Source organism: Armigeres subalbatus, chromosome 3, assembly GCF_024139115.2.
Source record: "Armigeres subalbatus isolate Guangzhou_Male chromosome 3, GZ_Asu_2, whole genome shotgun sequence".
In the NCBI taxonomy this organism is placed as follows: Eukaryota; Metazoa; Arthropoda; class Insecta; order Diptera; family Culicidae; genus Armigeres; species Armigeres subalbatus.
The window spans coordinates 65,950,362-65,963,756 of NC_085141.1; the positions used below are offsets into that span (position 1 = coordinate 65,950,362).

At 44.2% G+C, this 13,395-nt stretch overlaps 2 protein-coding genes across 5 annotated transcripts in view; both read left to right on the top strand.

The window, feature by feature from the left end:
- The window catches only part of LOC134219229 (A disintegrin and metalloproteinase with thrombospondin motifs 1), a 740,918-nt gene that overhangs the window by 162,240 nt on the left and 565,283 nt on the right, over positions 1 to 13,395 (top strand). Inside the window, exon 1 of one of the 4 annotated variants that reach the window (XM_062697928.1) lies at positions 10,745 to 10,808. The exons of the other annotated variants lie outside the window; for them this stretch is intronic. The gene's annotated coding sequence lies outside the window, so the exon portion shown is untranslated. Of the gene's footprint in view, positions 1 to 10,744; positions 10,809 to 13,395 lie in introns of those variants that run through there. 4 annotated transcript variants of the gene reach the window in all.
- Positions 326 to 1,129, top strand: LOC134221686 (uncharacterized). The gene has a single exon (XM_062700874.1). The coding sequence runs from the start codon at positions 326 to 328 to the stop codon at positions 1,127 to 1,129; it is 804 nt and encodes a 267-aa protein (XP_062556858.1).

A 13,395-nucleotide genomic window follows, 5' to 3' on the forward strand; every position in this document is an offset into this window, starting at 1 on the left:
GGTATGGACATGGGTACAGAGAAACGGTGAAGAACGAGTTGCGGCAACGTTTCATGATTGCTTAGGTAGGCAGCGTCGTATCCAAAGTGGCAAGAGAATGTGTGCAGTGTTAAATAGCAAAGAGTCGTCCGCGGTCTCCTCGAATGGCTGCATTACCGGTGCAAAGATTAACTCCTTATCTTCGGCCATTCTGCTTCGTGGGCATCGATTATTTCGGACCGTTGGGCGGCGAAGTGAAAAGAGGTGGATTGTGTTATTCACTTGTCTGGTAGTCAGGGCAGTACACCTTGAAGTAGCGCACTCATTGACAACGCAGTCGTGTATGATGGCAATAACTCGCTTCATCTGTCGTCGTGGCCCGCCGTTAGAAGTATTCTCAGATAATGGTACAAATTTTAAGGGGGCGAGTAGGGAGCTAGTCAACGAAGTACGCAACATCAACGAGAATTGCGCAGGAGAATTAACATCAGCCCGGTTGAAATGGAATTTCAACCCTCCCGCATCTCCCCATATGGGGGGAGTCTGGGAGAGACTAGTTCGTTCAACGAAAGATGTTCTGAAGACCATAGATGATGGGAAGAGACTGACAGATGAAATTCTGACGACTGCAATTGCTGAAGCTGGGGATATCATCAACAGCCGACCGCTGACCTACGTCACAAATGAATCAGATCATTCTGAGGCTATCAGCCCAAATCATTTTCTTCGTGGAGTTACACCGAATGAACCAAGGTTCAACACCTTTCCTACCAACACAGCGGCAGCTTTGCGGGATTCCTATCAGCGATCGCAGCAGATAGCAGATGAGATGTGGAAAAGATGGATCAAAGAGTATGTTCCATCAATCAATCAGCGTACTAAGTGGTTTGGTGAAGCGACAAATTTGAAAAGAGGCGATTTGGTGTATATTGTAGAAGGAGACAAGCGGAAGAGTTGGGTACGCGGAATAGTAGAGGAACCAATAGTTTCTGGAGATGGCAGAGTACGTCAAGCCTGGGTACGTACCAACAGTGGTATTCTGAAGCGGGCGACAGCGAAACTTGCGGTGTTCGAAATCAATGAAAATGACGCTGGACCGGAAGCATCGGACCAGGTTCACGGGGCGGGGCATGTTGCGGTAAACCTGTAGATATGGCAACGCAGTGTCTGTCGCACAGTGAGTAGAGTGGACAATCTGCTGTATCTAGCAATACGGCGAAGTACGAATGGGAAGAAATATGATGGTAAGGTCATTAGGATAAAAACAAAACAGATGATTATCTATTCATTCCACGTCGAGCATCCGTGCGAGACGGTTGTAAGTCCGCGTACGGTCTGCTTCTCATTCGTTTTTTTTTCCTGAAGTACAGGTAGTGGTTTTTTTTCCGAAAGTGTTTTGAAGCATAGTGCTTGAGTGGAAGTGGTGCTTAGCTGTAGCAGTTAAGTAGCCATTTCGTTGGTTTTGCAACTACGCAAAACTTTGCAGTTTATTCGGCGTCCATCGCAGGCGCAGGCATCATCGTCCCACGCCGACAGTCATCATCCATCGTGCGTCTCCACCAACACAGACGCCGCCGTCCTGCCACCATCCATCCACCCAGTTGCAGTGTTGGGTGCGGCGAGAACACCAACAATAGCGTGGTTCGCTTCGACCGCACCACCGGCGAGTGTCCATCGAGCTAGTGTGTGCTGCCAGAACTGTTAGCCGGCAACACAGCAGTGTGAACGCAAGTATTTAATTGAGCTCCCTCTCATTGTTTCCCTCTCTTCTCCATCTTATTGGAATATTTTTTTTCCTTTTTTTTTACTCGTCTTGCCCTCTGTTCCAAATCATTATTTTGTTTGTGTGTGTGTTTTTTTTTCTGTCCTTGTGATAATTGTTTAGTTTTAAAATAGATTGTGGCTCGCTGCAGCGGCGCATTTCGTGTCCGCAATGCGCGAAGGCGAAGTTGGCGGGGGTACTTCGTATTCCATGTCAGATGTTTCGTTGCATTCGGGTGTTCCAAACCAAAACGAAATGGACACCAGCAACGCTAAAATTTCCTCTACGAGTTCCCGTCCCAAGGTCTACCCTCACGACTCTAGTGGGCCGTATGTTGTTTTCTTTCGACCCAAAGGCAAACGTTTGAATATCAGCCAGATTAGCAAAGATCTGGAAAAGCGATTTTCGTCTGTCACGACCATTGACATGGTTGGGTCCAGTAAACTCCGTGTCACGGTCAGTGATCGCAAACAGGCCAACGAGATTGTCACCTGTGAGCTTTTCACTCTCGAATATAGGGTGTATTTACCGTCAGCAGTGTGTGAGATCGCGGGGTGGTGACGGAGGGAAGTATGACATGCGACGATTTGAAACAAGGTTTCGGTCGTTTCAAGAACGTTTCTTTGCCTCCTGTTGCGATACTGGATTGCAAACAAATGTATTCGGTGTCGCAGGAGGGAGAGAAGCGGAGTTATTCCCCGTCTGACTCTTTCTGCGTCACTTTTTCCGGGTCCGCACTGCCTGACTACGTAGTGATTGGCAAACTTCGTCTACCTGTTCGGCTGTATGTACCGAAGGTGATGAATTGTGTTAATTGCAAGCAGCTGGGCCACACCGCTCAGTACTGTTGCAATAAACCTCGCTGTGCATCATGCGGAGAGAAGCATATGGAGGGAGCGTGCAAGACGGCACCGAAATGTGTCTATTGTAACGAAAGCCCTCCACATGCTCTTGAAGCTTGCCCAACGTACATACAGCAGCGAATCCACCAGAAGCGGTCTCTTCAGCAACGTTCTCGGCGAAGTTACGCCGAAATGTTGAGGAAGGCCGCTCCTCCACTCGTTTCTGACACCATCTACTCGTCTCTTCCTTTGGACGATCAAGGTAGCTCTGACTCCGAGGTTGGAAATGGGGTTCCCTTTGTTTTCAATGGCTCAACGAGGAAGAGAATAAAACAGAGCCAGCGACCCTCGAAAAAGCCTAGAAAACAGCCTCAAAGTGAGCCCCAATCCAACATGGTCAAATTCAAAGCGGGAGGATATCCTCACAAGCGTTCAACTTTTGTGGTTTCACATCGGGATGATCGAGAGTTTCCACCGCTTCCGGGAACATCTAAAATCCCAGATGCCCCATTTTTTGCGATTTCTCAGCCAGAAAGAGAGCATACAGAGCGAGCAGAAGAACTCCCTAGCGCTCCAATGTTCACACTTTCTGGCATCGTGGAGCTCATCCTCAACTTCTTTGATGCTTCCGACCCCGTGAAGAACATGGTCAAAACTGTTCTTCCTATTCTGACTCCTCTTCTGAAGCAGCTGGCTTCGAAAATGCCCCTCCTCGAGTCATTTGTATCCTTCGATGGCTAACTTAGTCAATAAGGGTAACATGATTTCGATTCTACAGTGGAACTGTCGAAGTATTCTTCCAAAATTAGATATTTTTAAATTTTTAGTTAACAAATTACAATGCGATGCTTTTGCTTTATGTGAAACATGGCTAACACCAGATGTGAACCTTCATTTTCCTGATTTCAACATAATCCGCCGCGATCGGGCAAATCGATATGGAGGAGTGCTTTTAGGGATCAAAAAACAACACTCCTTCTATAGAGTCGATCTTGCGCCGATGTCTGGCACCGAAGCTGTCGCATGTCAGGTGACTATTCGAGGAAAAGACCTCAGTATCGCCTCGATATATCTTCCTCCAAACACCGCGATATCTCGAAGAGATCTCGCACATCTGCTCGGTTATGCCCGAGCCACGGTTGCTCCTGGGAGATTTTAACTCCCACGGAACAGGCTGGGGAGAACTGTACGACGACAACCGTTCATCAATGATATACGACCTCTGCGACGACTTCAATATGTCAATTTTGAATACAGGAGAAGTTACACGAGTGGCTCCTCCAGCAAGAGATAGCCGTCTAGATCTTTCCATTTGTTCGAGCTCATTATCGTTGGACTGTACTTGGAAGGTGGTCCAAGATCCCCATGGTAGTGATCATTTGCCGATCGAAGTTTCGATTTCCAATGGACATAAGCAATCTGCTTCCATCGATCTTTCATATGACCTCACGAAGCACATCGATTGGGGCAAATATGCGGACGCCATCAGCGATGGCATACAGTCGATAGAAGCACTTCCCCGCGGGAAGAGTACAAGTTTCTATCGCAGTTGATTCTTGAAAGCGCTCTTCAGGCACAACGTCGGCCGGTGTCAGGAGCTTCGGTTCGTAGGAAACCCTACAGTCCGTGGTGGGACATCGAGTGTACGCAACTTTATCGCGAGAAATCCGCCGCGTTCAAAGAATTTCGGAAACACGGGGCGATCGTTCTTCACAAACGATACACCGCGCTCGAAATCCAGTTTAAGAAACTGGTCAAAGTGAAGAAGCGCGGATATTGGCGCACTTTTGTTGAAGGTTTATCGCGCGAGACTTCAATGAAAACTCTGTGGACCGTCGGGAGAAGAATGCGCAACGCGTCGTCCGTAAACGAAGATCGTGAAAGCTCGTCGCGGTGGATACTTGACTTCGCAAAGAAAGTTTGTCCGGATTCGGTACCGGTGAGGCAAGAGCTACGTGATGCTTTTGCAGACAGGGATGATATGGATCGTCCCTTTTCGATGATTGAATTCTCACTTGCTCTCCTTTCATGTAACAATTCCGCTCCAGGGATGGATAGAATCAGGTTCAATTTGCTCAAAAACCTCCCAGACGTCGCGAAGAGGCGCTTATTGAACTTGTTCAATCAGTTACTGGAGTGCAACATTGTTCCGGATGATTGGAGGGAAGTGAGGGTGATAGCCATCCAGAAGCCCGGAAAACCCGCGTCGGATTGTAACTCGTATCGCCCCATCGCGATGCTGTCATGTCTTCGGAAGCTGTTGGAGAAGATGATTCTCTTCCGGCTAGACAAATGGGTTGAATCGAATAATTTTGTGTCAGATACACAATTTGGTTTCCGCAGGGGCAAGGGAACGAACGACTGTCTTGCGTTGCTTTCTTCAGAAATTCAGCTTACTTTCGCTAAAAAAGAGCAAATGGGCTCAGTGTTTTTGGACATTAAGGGGGCTTTTGATTCAGTTTGCGTCGATGTCTTATCTGACAAACTCCACGAGTGTGGACTTTCACCAATTTTGAACAACTATTTGTACAATTTGTTGTCAGAGAAGCGTATGAGTTTTTCTCATGGTGACTCGGCAACTTCACGAATTAGCTACATGGGTCTCCCCCAGGGCTCATGTTTGAGCCCCCTTCTTTACAATTTTTACGTCAGAGACATTGGTGAATGTCTCATGCCAAATTGCTCGTTGAGACAGCTTGCAGATGATTGTGTTGTATCCGTTTCGGGGCCAACATCGGTTGATCTGCAAGGACCATTGCAAGATACTTTGGACAATTTGTCTACTTGGGCTACGAAGCTGGGTATCGAATTCTCTCCGGAGAAAACTGAGATGGTTGTCTTTTCTAAAAAACATAAGCCGGCAAAGTTCCCGCTCCAACTGATGGGTAAGACAATCACTCATAGCATATCTTCTAAATACCTCGGGGTCTGGTTCGACTCGAAATGTACCTTCGGGAAGCACATTGTGTATCTGACACAAAAATGCCAGAAACGGATCAACTTCATGCGATCAATAACCGGAACATGGTGGGGAGCGCATCCCGAAGATCTTATGACGTTGTATAGAACAACCATTTTGTCGGTCCTCGAATACGGTAGTTTCTGCTTCCAGTCCGCGGCTAAAACACACATGCTGAAGCTTCAAAGGATTCAGTACCGCTGTCTCCGTATCGCGTTAGGATGTATGAATTCGACACATACAATGAGCTTGGAAGTACTTGCGGGAGTACTGCCGCTAACAGATCGTTTCGCGGAATTATCGCTCCGGTTCCTCATCCGCTGTGAGGTTCTCAATCCATTGGTCATTGATAACTTCGAGAAGCTGCTCGAACAAAACCCTCAATCTCGATTCATGAGTATTTACCACTGGTACATAACGCTGAAGGTAAGCCCTTCTTCGGTAGATACCAATCGTGCTAACTTCTTAGACTCTTACAGTTCCTCTGTTACTTTTGATCTGTCCATGAAGCAGGAGGTTCATGGAATACCAGACTTTCTGTGTGCGGAGGTCATACCTCCATTATTTGCAAGCAAATACGGGCACGCCAGTGAGGAGAGAAGCTTTTTTACAGACGGGTCGAAAATTGATGACTCCACTGGTTTCGGTGTTTTCAACGTTTTTCATAGCGCCTACTTTAAGCTCAATGAGCCTTGTTCCATGTATACTGCTGAGCTAGCAGCTATACACTATTCACTCGAGCAAATCGCATCCCTACCTCCTGACCACTTTTTCATCTTCACCGACAGTCTAAGTTCCTTGGAGGCTGTTCGGTCAATGAAACCGGTTAAGCACTCAGCGTATCTTCTAAATGGGATACGGAAAGCTTTGAGTGCCTTATCACAACGGTCTTACACAATCACCATGGCTTGGGTCCCTTCTCATTGCTCGATCCCGGGAAATGAGAAAGCGAACTCTTTGGCTAAGGTGGGCGCTATGGAAGGTGATATTTACGATCGGAAAATCACCTTCGATGAATTTTTCACATTAGTTCGTCAGGAAACCTTGAACAGCTGGCAACAGAAATGGACAAATGGGAGTTGGGTAGATGGCTGTATTCAATTCGCCCGCAGGTGTCAGAAGCGTCCATGGTTCAAAAGATTGAATATGGGACGAGACTTCATTCGAACCATGTGTCGTCTAATGTCCAATCACTACACTCTAAATGCACATCTTTTCAGAGTGGGGCTCTCGGAAGGAAATCTCTGTGTTTGCGGCGAGGATTATCAGGACATCGATCATGTCATGTGGGCGTGCGAGGAGCATCGTGGCCCCAGATCTGCGCTAACTGAACATCTCCGGGTCCGAGGAAAACAACCAAAGCCTATTAGGGAAGTGTTGTCGGGCCTTGATCTCGAGTACATGTCCCTGGTCCACCAATTTTTGAAAGTTGCTGATGTTAAACTGTAATCATTGTCTGCCCATTCCCTTGTCTGTCGTACCCCATATCGAATGTCTTCCTCTTGTTGTACATTTCCATGTCTGTCGTTAATCCCTTCCGTATGTCTTCCTCTCGTCGTTGTCTCCCAAAAAAGTTTGTTTGTCCCGTTACAGATGTAAAAATGCGAGGAATGTCAACTTTGTGAACATCAGCATAGTAATTACTTAAGCACCCTAAAATCCTTTCCTTTCCTACTGTATTATTGTATTCCCTAACCTCGACTAAACCGCGAGTCTTTCGGTTCCCCAAAACTAACACTATGTATAAGAATCAAGAAATGTATTGTTAAACTTGATTTCGGCTCCGTAACGCTTCACGGCAAATGAGCCTTCCAAATAAACGAAAGATAAAAAAAAAATGATTATCTACCCAACGTGGAAATCATATTGTGTGAAACTTTAAACTCTTTAAAATATTGTAAAAATTCCTAAATAAAAGCTAGTTTGTTAAAAAATAATTAAAACGTTCACTGTACAAGTAAGTCTACATAAATTAATCAAAAAGTCCTAATTAAAACTAACTTAAATCTAAATAAATTAGGTACGATACTGTCAAGCAGGTTAGATTGAATTTGTAAAAATAGTGGATGTGCACGATTATTTTACAGTAAGTTCTGAGCAATTATTTCTTTTCCCTACACCAAGATATAGACTAGCTACTTAAACTAACTTAAACTTATATGAATTTAGAGTTTCTACTGTGCTGAACTGGAATTTATAGCATAATCAACGAAATACGGTCCATTAGTGAGAGGAAAGCGATTTCAAAACTAAATTGTAAGTAGTTAAGAGTTCATCATGCTCATAGAATAAATTGAAAAAACAGCTTTGATCAACTGTTAAAGAAGACGGTGATTACAAGGACTAGTTTCTCAAGCAATCCGAACATGTACTGTCGACCAGTGTAAAAGGTGTCCACAATTAAATTGCATAACTTTGAACTACTCGCCAAAAATAATTTTTTAACCAATTGTCATGAAATTTTCAGGGACTAAAATAATATGTAAGCTTGGTTTACGTACAACTATTTCACTACAATTCATTAATACATCCAAATGATGGAACTTTTTCCTAAATAAAATCATAAGATTTTGTACAAAACCTGAGAACAACATTTTTCAGCTATCTTTGTTTCCCAAATAAAAAATAACTGATTTTCGTGTCTAAGTCGATTAGCTTAGCTTAGCAACTGTGTGGTCGATAACAAAATAATTAGTGGAATAAAATGGAGAGTACTAAACTCGTCTTAGACGATTGGATACATTCCACTAAAAAGAGCTTAACATTTTTTTTATGAAAATTTACTAGTTTTTTACGCGGTAAAAATCCACTTCTTTGTATTTGCATTTTACCCATTTTAATACATAAGTGAAAAGCTCTCCCTATAAATATTATTCAGTCCACCCACCCCCGGTTTGGTCGACTAAAACTAAAGACCTTTAACGTCTATTAAAAAATAAGTTACCCAACATAAAAAAATCTTTAAAAAATCAAAGAAATTTCCGGTGTTATTTAAAAAGCTGTGATAGTTCCGATTAACCTCTTTATCTACCTTTATTTGAATTTTCCTTCACTTTATCTACTAGTGATGAATATCTCAGCGAGTTTTGTTTTTTCCATTACAATATCTCCTCACCAAAGCTGTTAGAACATCGGTTATTAAGTAGTTTTATTGTTTTATTGTCAAAATATAAAAACAGATTTGAAAGGAAAATTATATATTAGATTCAAGAAAAAGCAAATATGTACAAATGAAATAACATCATCCTACCGAATAAATCACCCCGCTGCACGGTATTTATACATTTGACGTATTTTGCCGTCCGCGTGCTGTGTGGTGACGTGAATATTGTCGCTCCCCCTGGCATGCTCGGAGAAATTTCCTGGTTCAGTGAAAAATCAATTTGATTGTGTGCTATTCCCCGCGATAGAAAAGTCTCGAGATTTGTCGTTACTGTATGTGCTTCTTCCGGTTTGGTCGCGCAACGCACAGATGGTACCGATCTGCATCATACACACATGGTGCGTAACATCATCGCCGGTTGTTGTCATCGATCGCTCGCAAGGTCTTTCCTCCAGTGCTCTGTTCGTACGGTCGCTCCTCGGCGGCTCTCTTTGGGATCCGATGTGGTTGTGCTGTGTTAGACGGTATTTATCTAACGAATGTGCGGTGCGCTTGTTTAAATTTGAATAATTCCGCAACAGGAGTCACCTCCACCGAAGATATCATGCAGCATCATCGCCGTAATCTGGCTATGATAGGCGAATGGCGCACCCTACCACACCTGCGTCCGCGCCGTTTCTCGCGAATGGTTTCTCCAAGTATTCGTGATCGCGTTGCACTGGCTCTCTTTTTGTTTTGTTTGCTTCTATCATGGTTGAAGCGGTGGGTGAGACATGCGACATGGCCTTTTGTTGTTTTGTGTTTTAAATCATTTTCTAGACTGGGAACAGCCGGTGTAATCTAATTTACGTGATCTTTTGGATTATTCCTGAACAAACTCCCACCATCGAGATGCTGTGCAAAATGTCAGTATTCTCATTAAAAGTGTCACAAGTGATCTCATACCAACGAATGGCGATGACACGGCATGCAAATTCGTCTATGAACGATCTCCTTCCCCTGAGTCAAGGTCGCGTTACTTCATCCGCGATCTTGACTCTGACCGGGAATCTCTATGGTGCGGGTGGTGCGGTGGTCGGCTGCGGAAAGCTCCGTATGGCCGAAAATGGCTTAGAACGATTATGGCTGGACTGAATGAAAACAGCCCCGCGGGGCATGATGTCGCACATTTGGTCCATTCATCATTTTCATATACATAGCTTCCAAGGAGCGAAACGAGTTCTAATAGTTTCGTCGACTGGCATACATTATGGGAAAGAGTGTACCACGACGACGATGACGATCGATGGATCTAATTGGTATGCTGGCGTGGTCAAGGCTAGGTTTCTGGAGAGTGCTTCTCTTCCTTCTGTTTGTTGTTTGGCATCATACACTAATTGTTTTGAATGAAAGAAATATCCGCCCGCGAAGCATGGGCAATGACAGGATAAAATATATGTCACATAGCTGAGTGACGCGAGAATGTACGCTTCAAAATGTATACAAAGTGAAAAATTTGGCACAATACTCACACTACATCTTAATGTAGGTTCATTCGTTCGTGATCATCGGAGTAAAACGTATCGAATGTGAGTTGAGAAGAACCAGATGGCTGTCTCAACTGGTGCCATTGAACAACAATATTTATTAGTTTCAATCCTGTCATGCTCTGGTTAATGGAGTAGAAATTATATCAGAAATTTAATTTATGTGAAACGAAACGTAAGAAACAATGGATTTCTATAGTTTGAATATTCATCAACTCAAGTTTTAGGGGTCTTCCGTAGCTCCGCAGTAAGAAGCACGGCTATAAAGCAGACCATGCTGAAGGTAGCTTGGTTCGAATTCGTGAGCAAAGACTATTCGTGATAGCCACATGATATACAAATTGGTACTTTAGATACCGCTTGGATACGCACCAATAGATTCACGAGTAATAACTTTAATTTTAATGAACACTAAGCAGTGAAAGGCGATGTCCCAGCTCGGGGATGCAAAGCCCATAAAGAAGAAAGAGTAGATCAAATCGAACGAACTAGTAAAATGCTCTCAAAACTAAATATATTAACTTGCTGGTATGCTAATTCACATGTTTTCTTCTTTTTTTTTAGGTTGGTATTGGTTCCGACGATCAAGAAACGTGTGGCTACACAGCATGAATAAACGAGCTGATATTTATGCAAGGTATTTTTTTAATCAAATTTATTCGGAAATCTTATAATGTGTTCTCGTGACAAAATATCGTGCTGAGCAGTGATTTGGAGTTGATTACTCTTAGACTCCAGATCATTCTCCCCTTAAAAATAGGATTTCGAGCTATTTGTTATTTTATATGATTTTATTTATGTTAGAAGTGGTTTTACCAGGATTTGTTTTTTAATGGTGTTCAGTGACGATAGCAGTTTTATTCATGGATTGGATTGAATATTTCTGAGCCAACTCAAAATGTGCAAAAACTGAAATAATGAAAAATCAGGAAATTTCAATCGAGGAAAAAATCATAAAACACTATTTTGAAAATTGATTGTGAAATATTTCAATTCCAGCTAGAAAGCTTTTTATTGACAATATGTTCTCAGTTGCACCAACTGCAAGGGAGTTCGTGGGGCAGTACCAGGCGGGTTTTATGGGCGAACGCTCCACCACGGACCAGGTGTTCGCCATTCGCCAAGTACTGCAGAAATGCCGCGAATACAACGTGCCCACACATCATCTATTCATCGACTTCAAAGCCGCATATGATACAATCGATCGGGACCAGCTATGGCAGCTAATGCACGAACACGGTTTTCCGGATAAACTGACACGATTGATCAAAGCGACGATGGATCGGGTGATGTGCGTAGTTCGAGTTTCAGGGGCATTCTCGAGTCCCTTCGAAGCCCGCAGAGGGTTACGGCAAGGTGATGGTCTTTCGTGTTTGCTATTCAACGTCGCTTTGGAAGGGGTAATACGAAGAGCAGGGATTAACACGAGTGGTACAATTTTCAATAAGTCCGTCCAGCTATTTGGTTTCGCCGACGACATAGATATTATGGCACGTAACTTTGAGAAGATGGAGGAAGCCTACATCAGACTGAAGAGGGAAGCTAAGCGGATCGAACTAGTCATCAACACGTCGAAGACGAAGTACATGATAGGCAGAGGTTCAAGAGAAGACAATGTGAGCCACCCACCGCGAGTTTGCATCGGTGGTGACGAAATCGAGGTGGTAGAAGAATTTGTGTACTTGGGCTCACTGGTGACTGCCGAAAATGACACCAGCAGAGAAATTCGGAGACGCATAGTGGCTGGAAATCGTACGTACTTTGGACTCCGCAAGACGCTCCGATCGAATAGAGTTCGCCGCCGTACCAAACTGACAATCTACAAAACGCTAATTAGACCGGTAGTCCTCTACGGACACGAGAGCTGGACGATGCTCGTGGAGGACCAACGCGCACTTGGAGTTTTCGAAAGGAAAGTGCTGCGTACCATCTATGGTGGGGTGCAGATGGCGGACGGTACGTGGAGGAGGCGAATGAACCACGAATTGCATCAGCTGTTGGGAGAACCATCCATCGTTCACACCGCGAAAATCGGACGACTGCGATGGGCCGGGCACGTAGCCAGAATGTCGGACAGTAACCCGGTGAAAATGGTTCTCGACAACGATCCGACGGGCACAAGAAGGCGAGGTGCGCAGCGGGCAAGGTGGATCGATCAGGTGGAAGATGACTTGCGGACCCTCCGTAGACTGCGTGGTTGGCGACGTGCAGCCATGGACCGAGCCGAATGGAGAAGACTCTTATATACCGCACAGGCCACTTCGGCCTTAGTCTGATTAAATAATAATAAAAATAATAATAATGTTCTCAGTTGCAAAATTACAGATTTGGATTTGTATTGCATCGAATTTTTTGACTAGATTCTAAAAAAATGAAAATTTCTTAACGTGCTTGTTAAAGCTTCTTGGAGAATTTTTCAATGGTTAGAGAGTCTATACATATATTTATTATTCTATGGAGCAGGTAGAGCTGGGACCTCAATTTCTTCAGCCAAAATGTTCATCAGGATGTCGGGTACACAGGAATAATATTGGAGATCAAGTTTTACTATAACCTGAAGACCCAGATATCCAAAACCTTTGCATCTAACAGCATGCAGATGAATCTGAAATGTTTGAATACTTTACCACATGGGTGACATCAATGCGAAGATCGGATCCGGAGAAATGATCGAAAAAAGGAGAGCTGTACGCCGAATTATGTGGTAATAATGACATGGTGATCGGGGGATCGGTCTTCCCTCATTAACCGGTTCACAATGTCACGTAGGTCTCCCGTGACGGCTTTACAGAAAATCAAATGGACCACATCTGCATCAGTCGAAAATAGAAAGGAAGCCATGTTGATGTACGGAATAAAAGTAATGCCGATATTACCTCCTCATCGACGAAATACGCCTGCGTATAGAGAGTATTCGTCGGCAGGAGTACGGCGGTTCAACACACGCCGACTGGAAGATGCCACGGTGAAACGGTCCTTCGTTGAAGAACTGGTGACGCGTGCTGCAGATATTCCGGAAGGTGGCAGCGTGCAAGACCAATGGAACGCCATCAAGAACGCATTCATCGCCACCAGCGAGAATAATCTGGGTAAACTGCGCACCCAGAGAAAATAATGGATCACCGATGCGATCTGGAGGAAGATAGAGGATCGAAGAGAAACCGAAGCCGCGATAGAGCGATCAAAAACCAGAGGATCCAAAGTCTTAGTCCGTCAACGATACT

Bases quoted from the DNA above. Each gene is read 5' to 3' on its own strand.
- LOC134221686 (XM_062700874.1), top strand. From the start codon at position 326: ATGGCAATAACTCGCTTCATCTGTCGTCGTGGCCCGCCGTTAGAAGTA.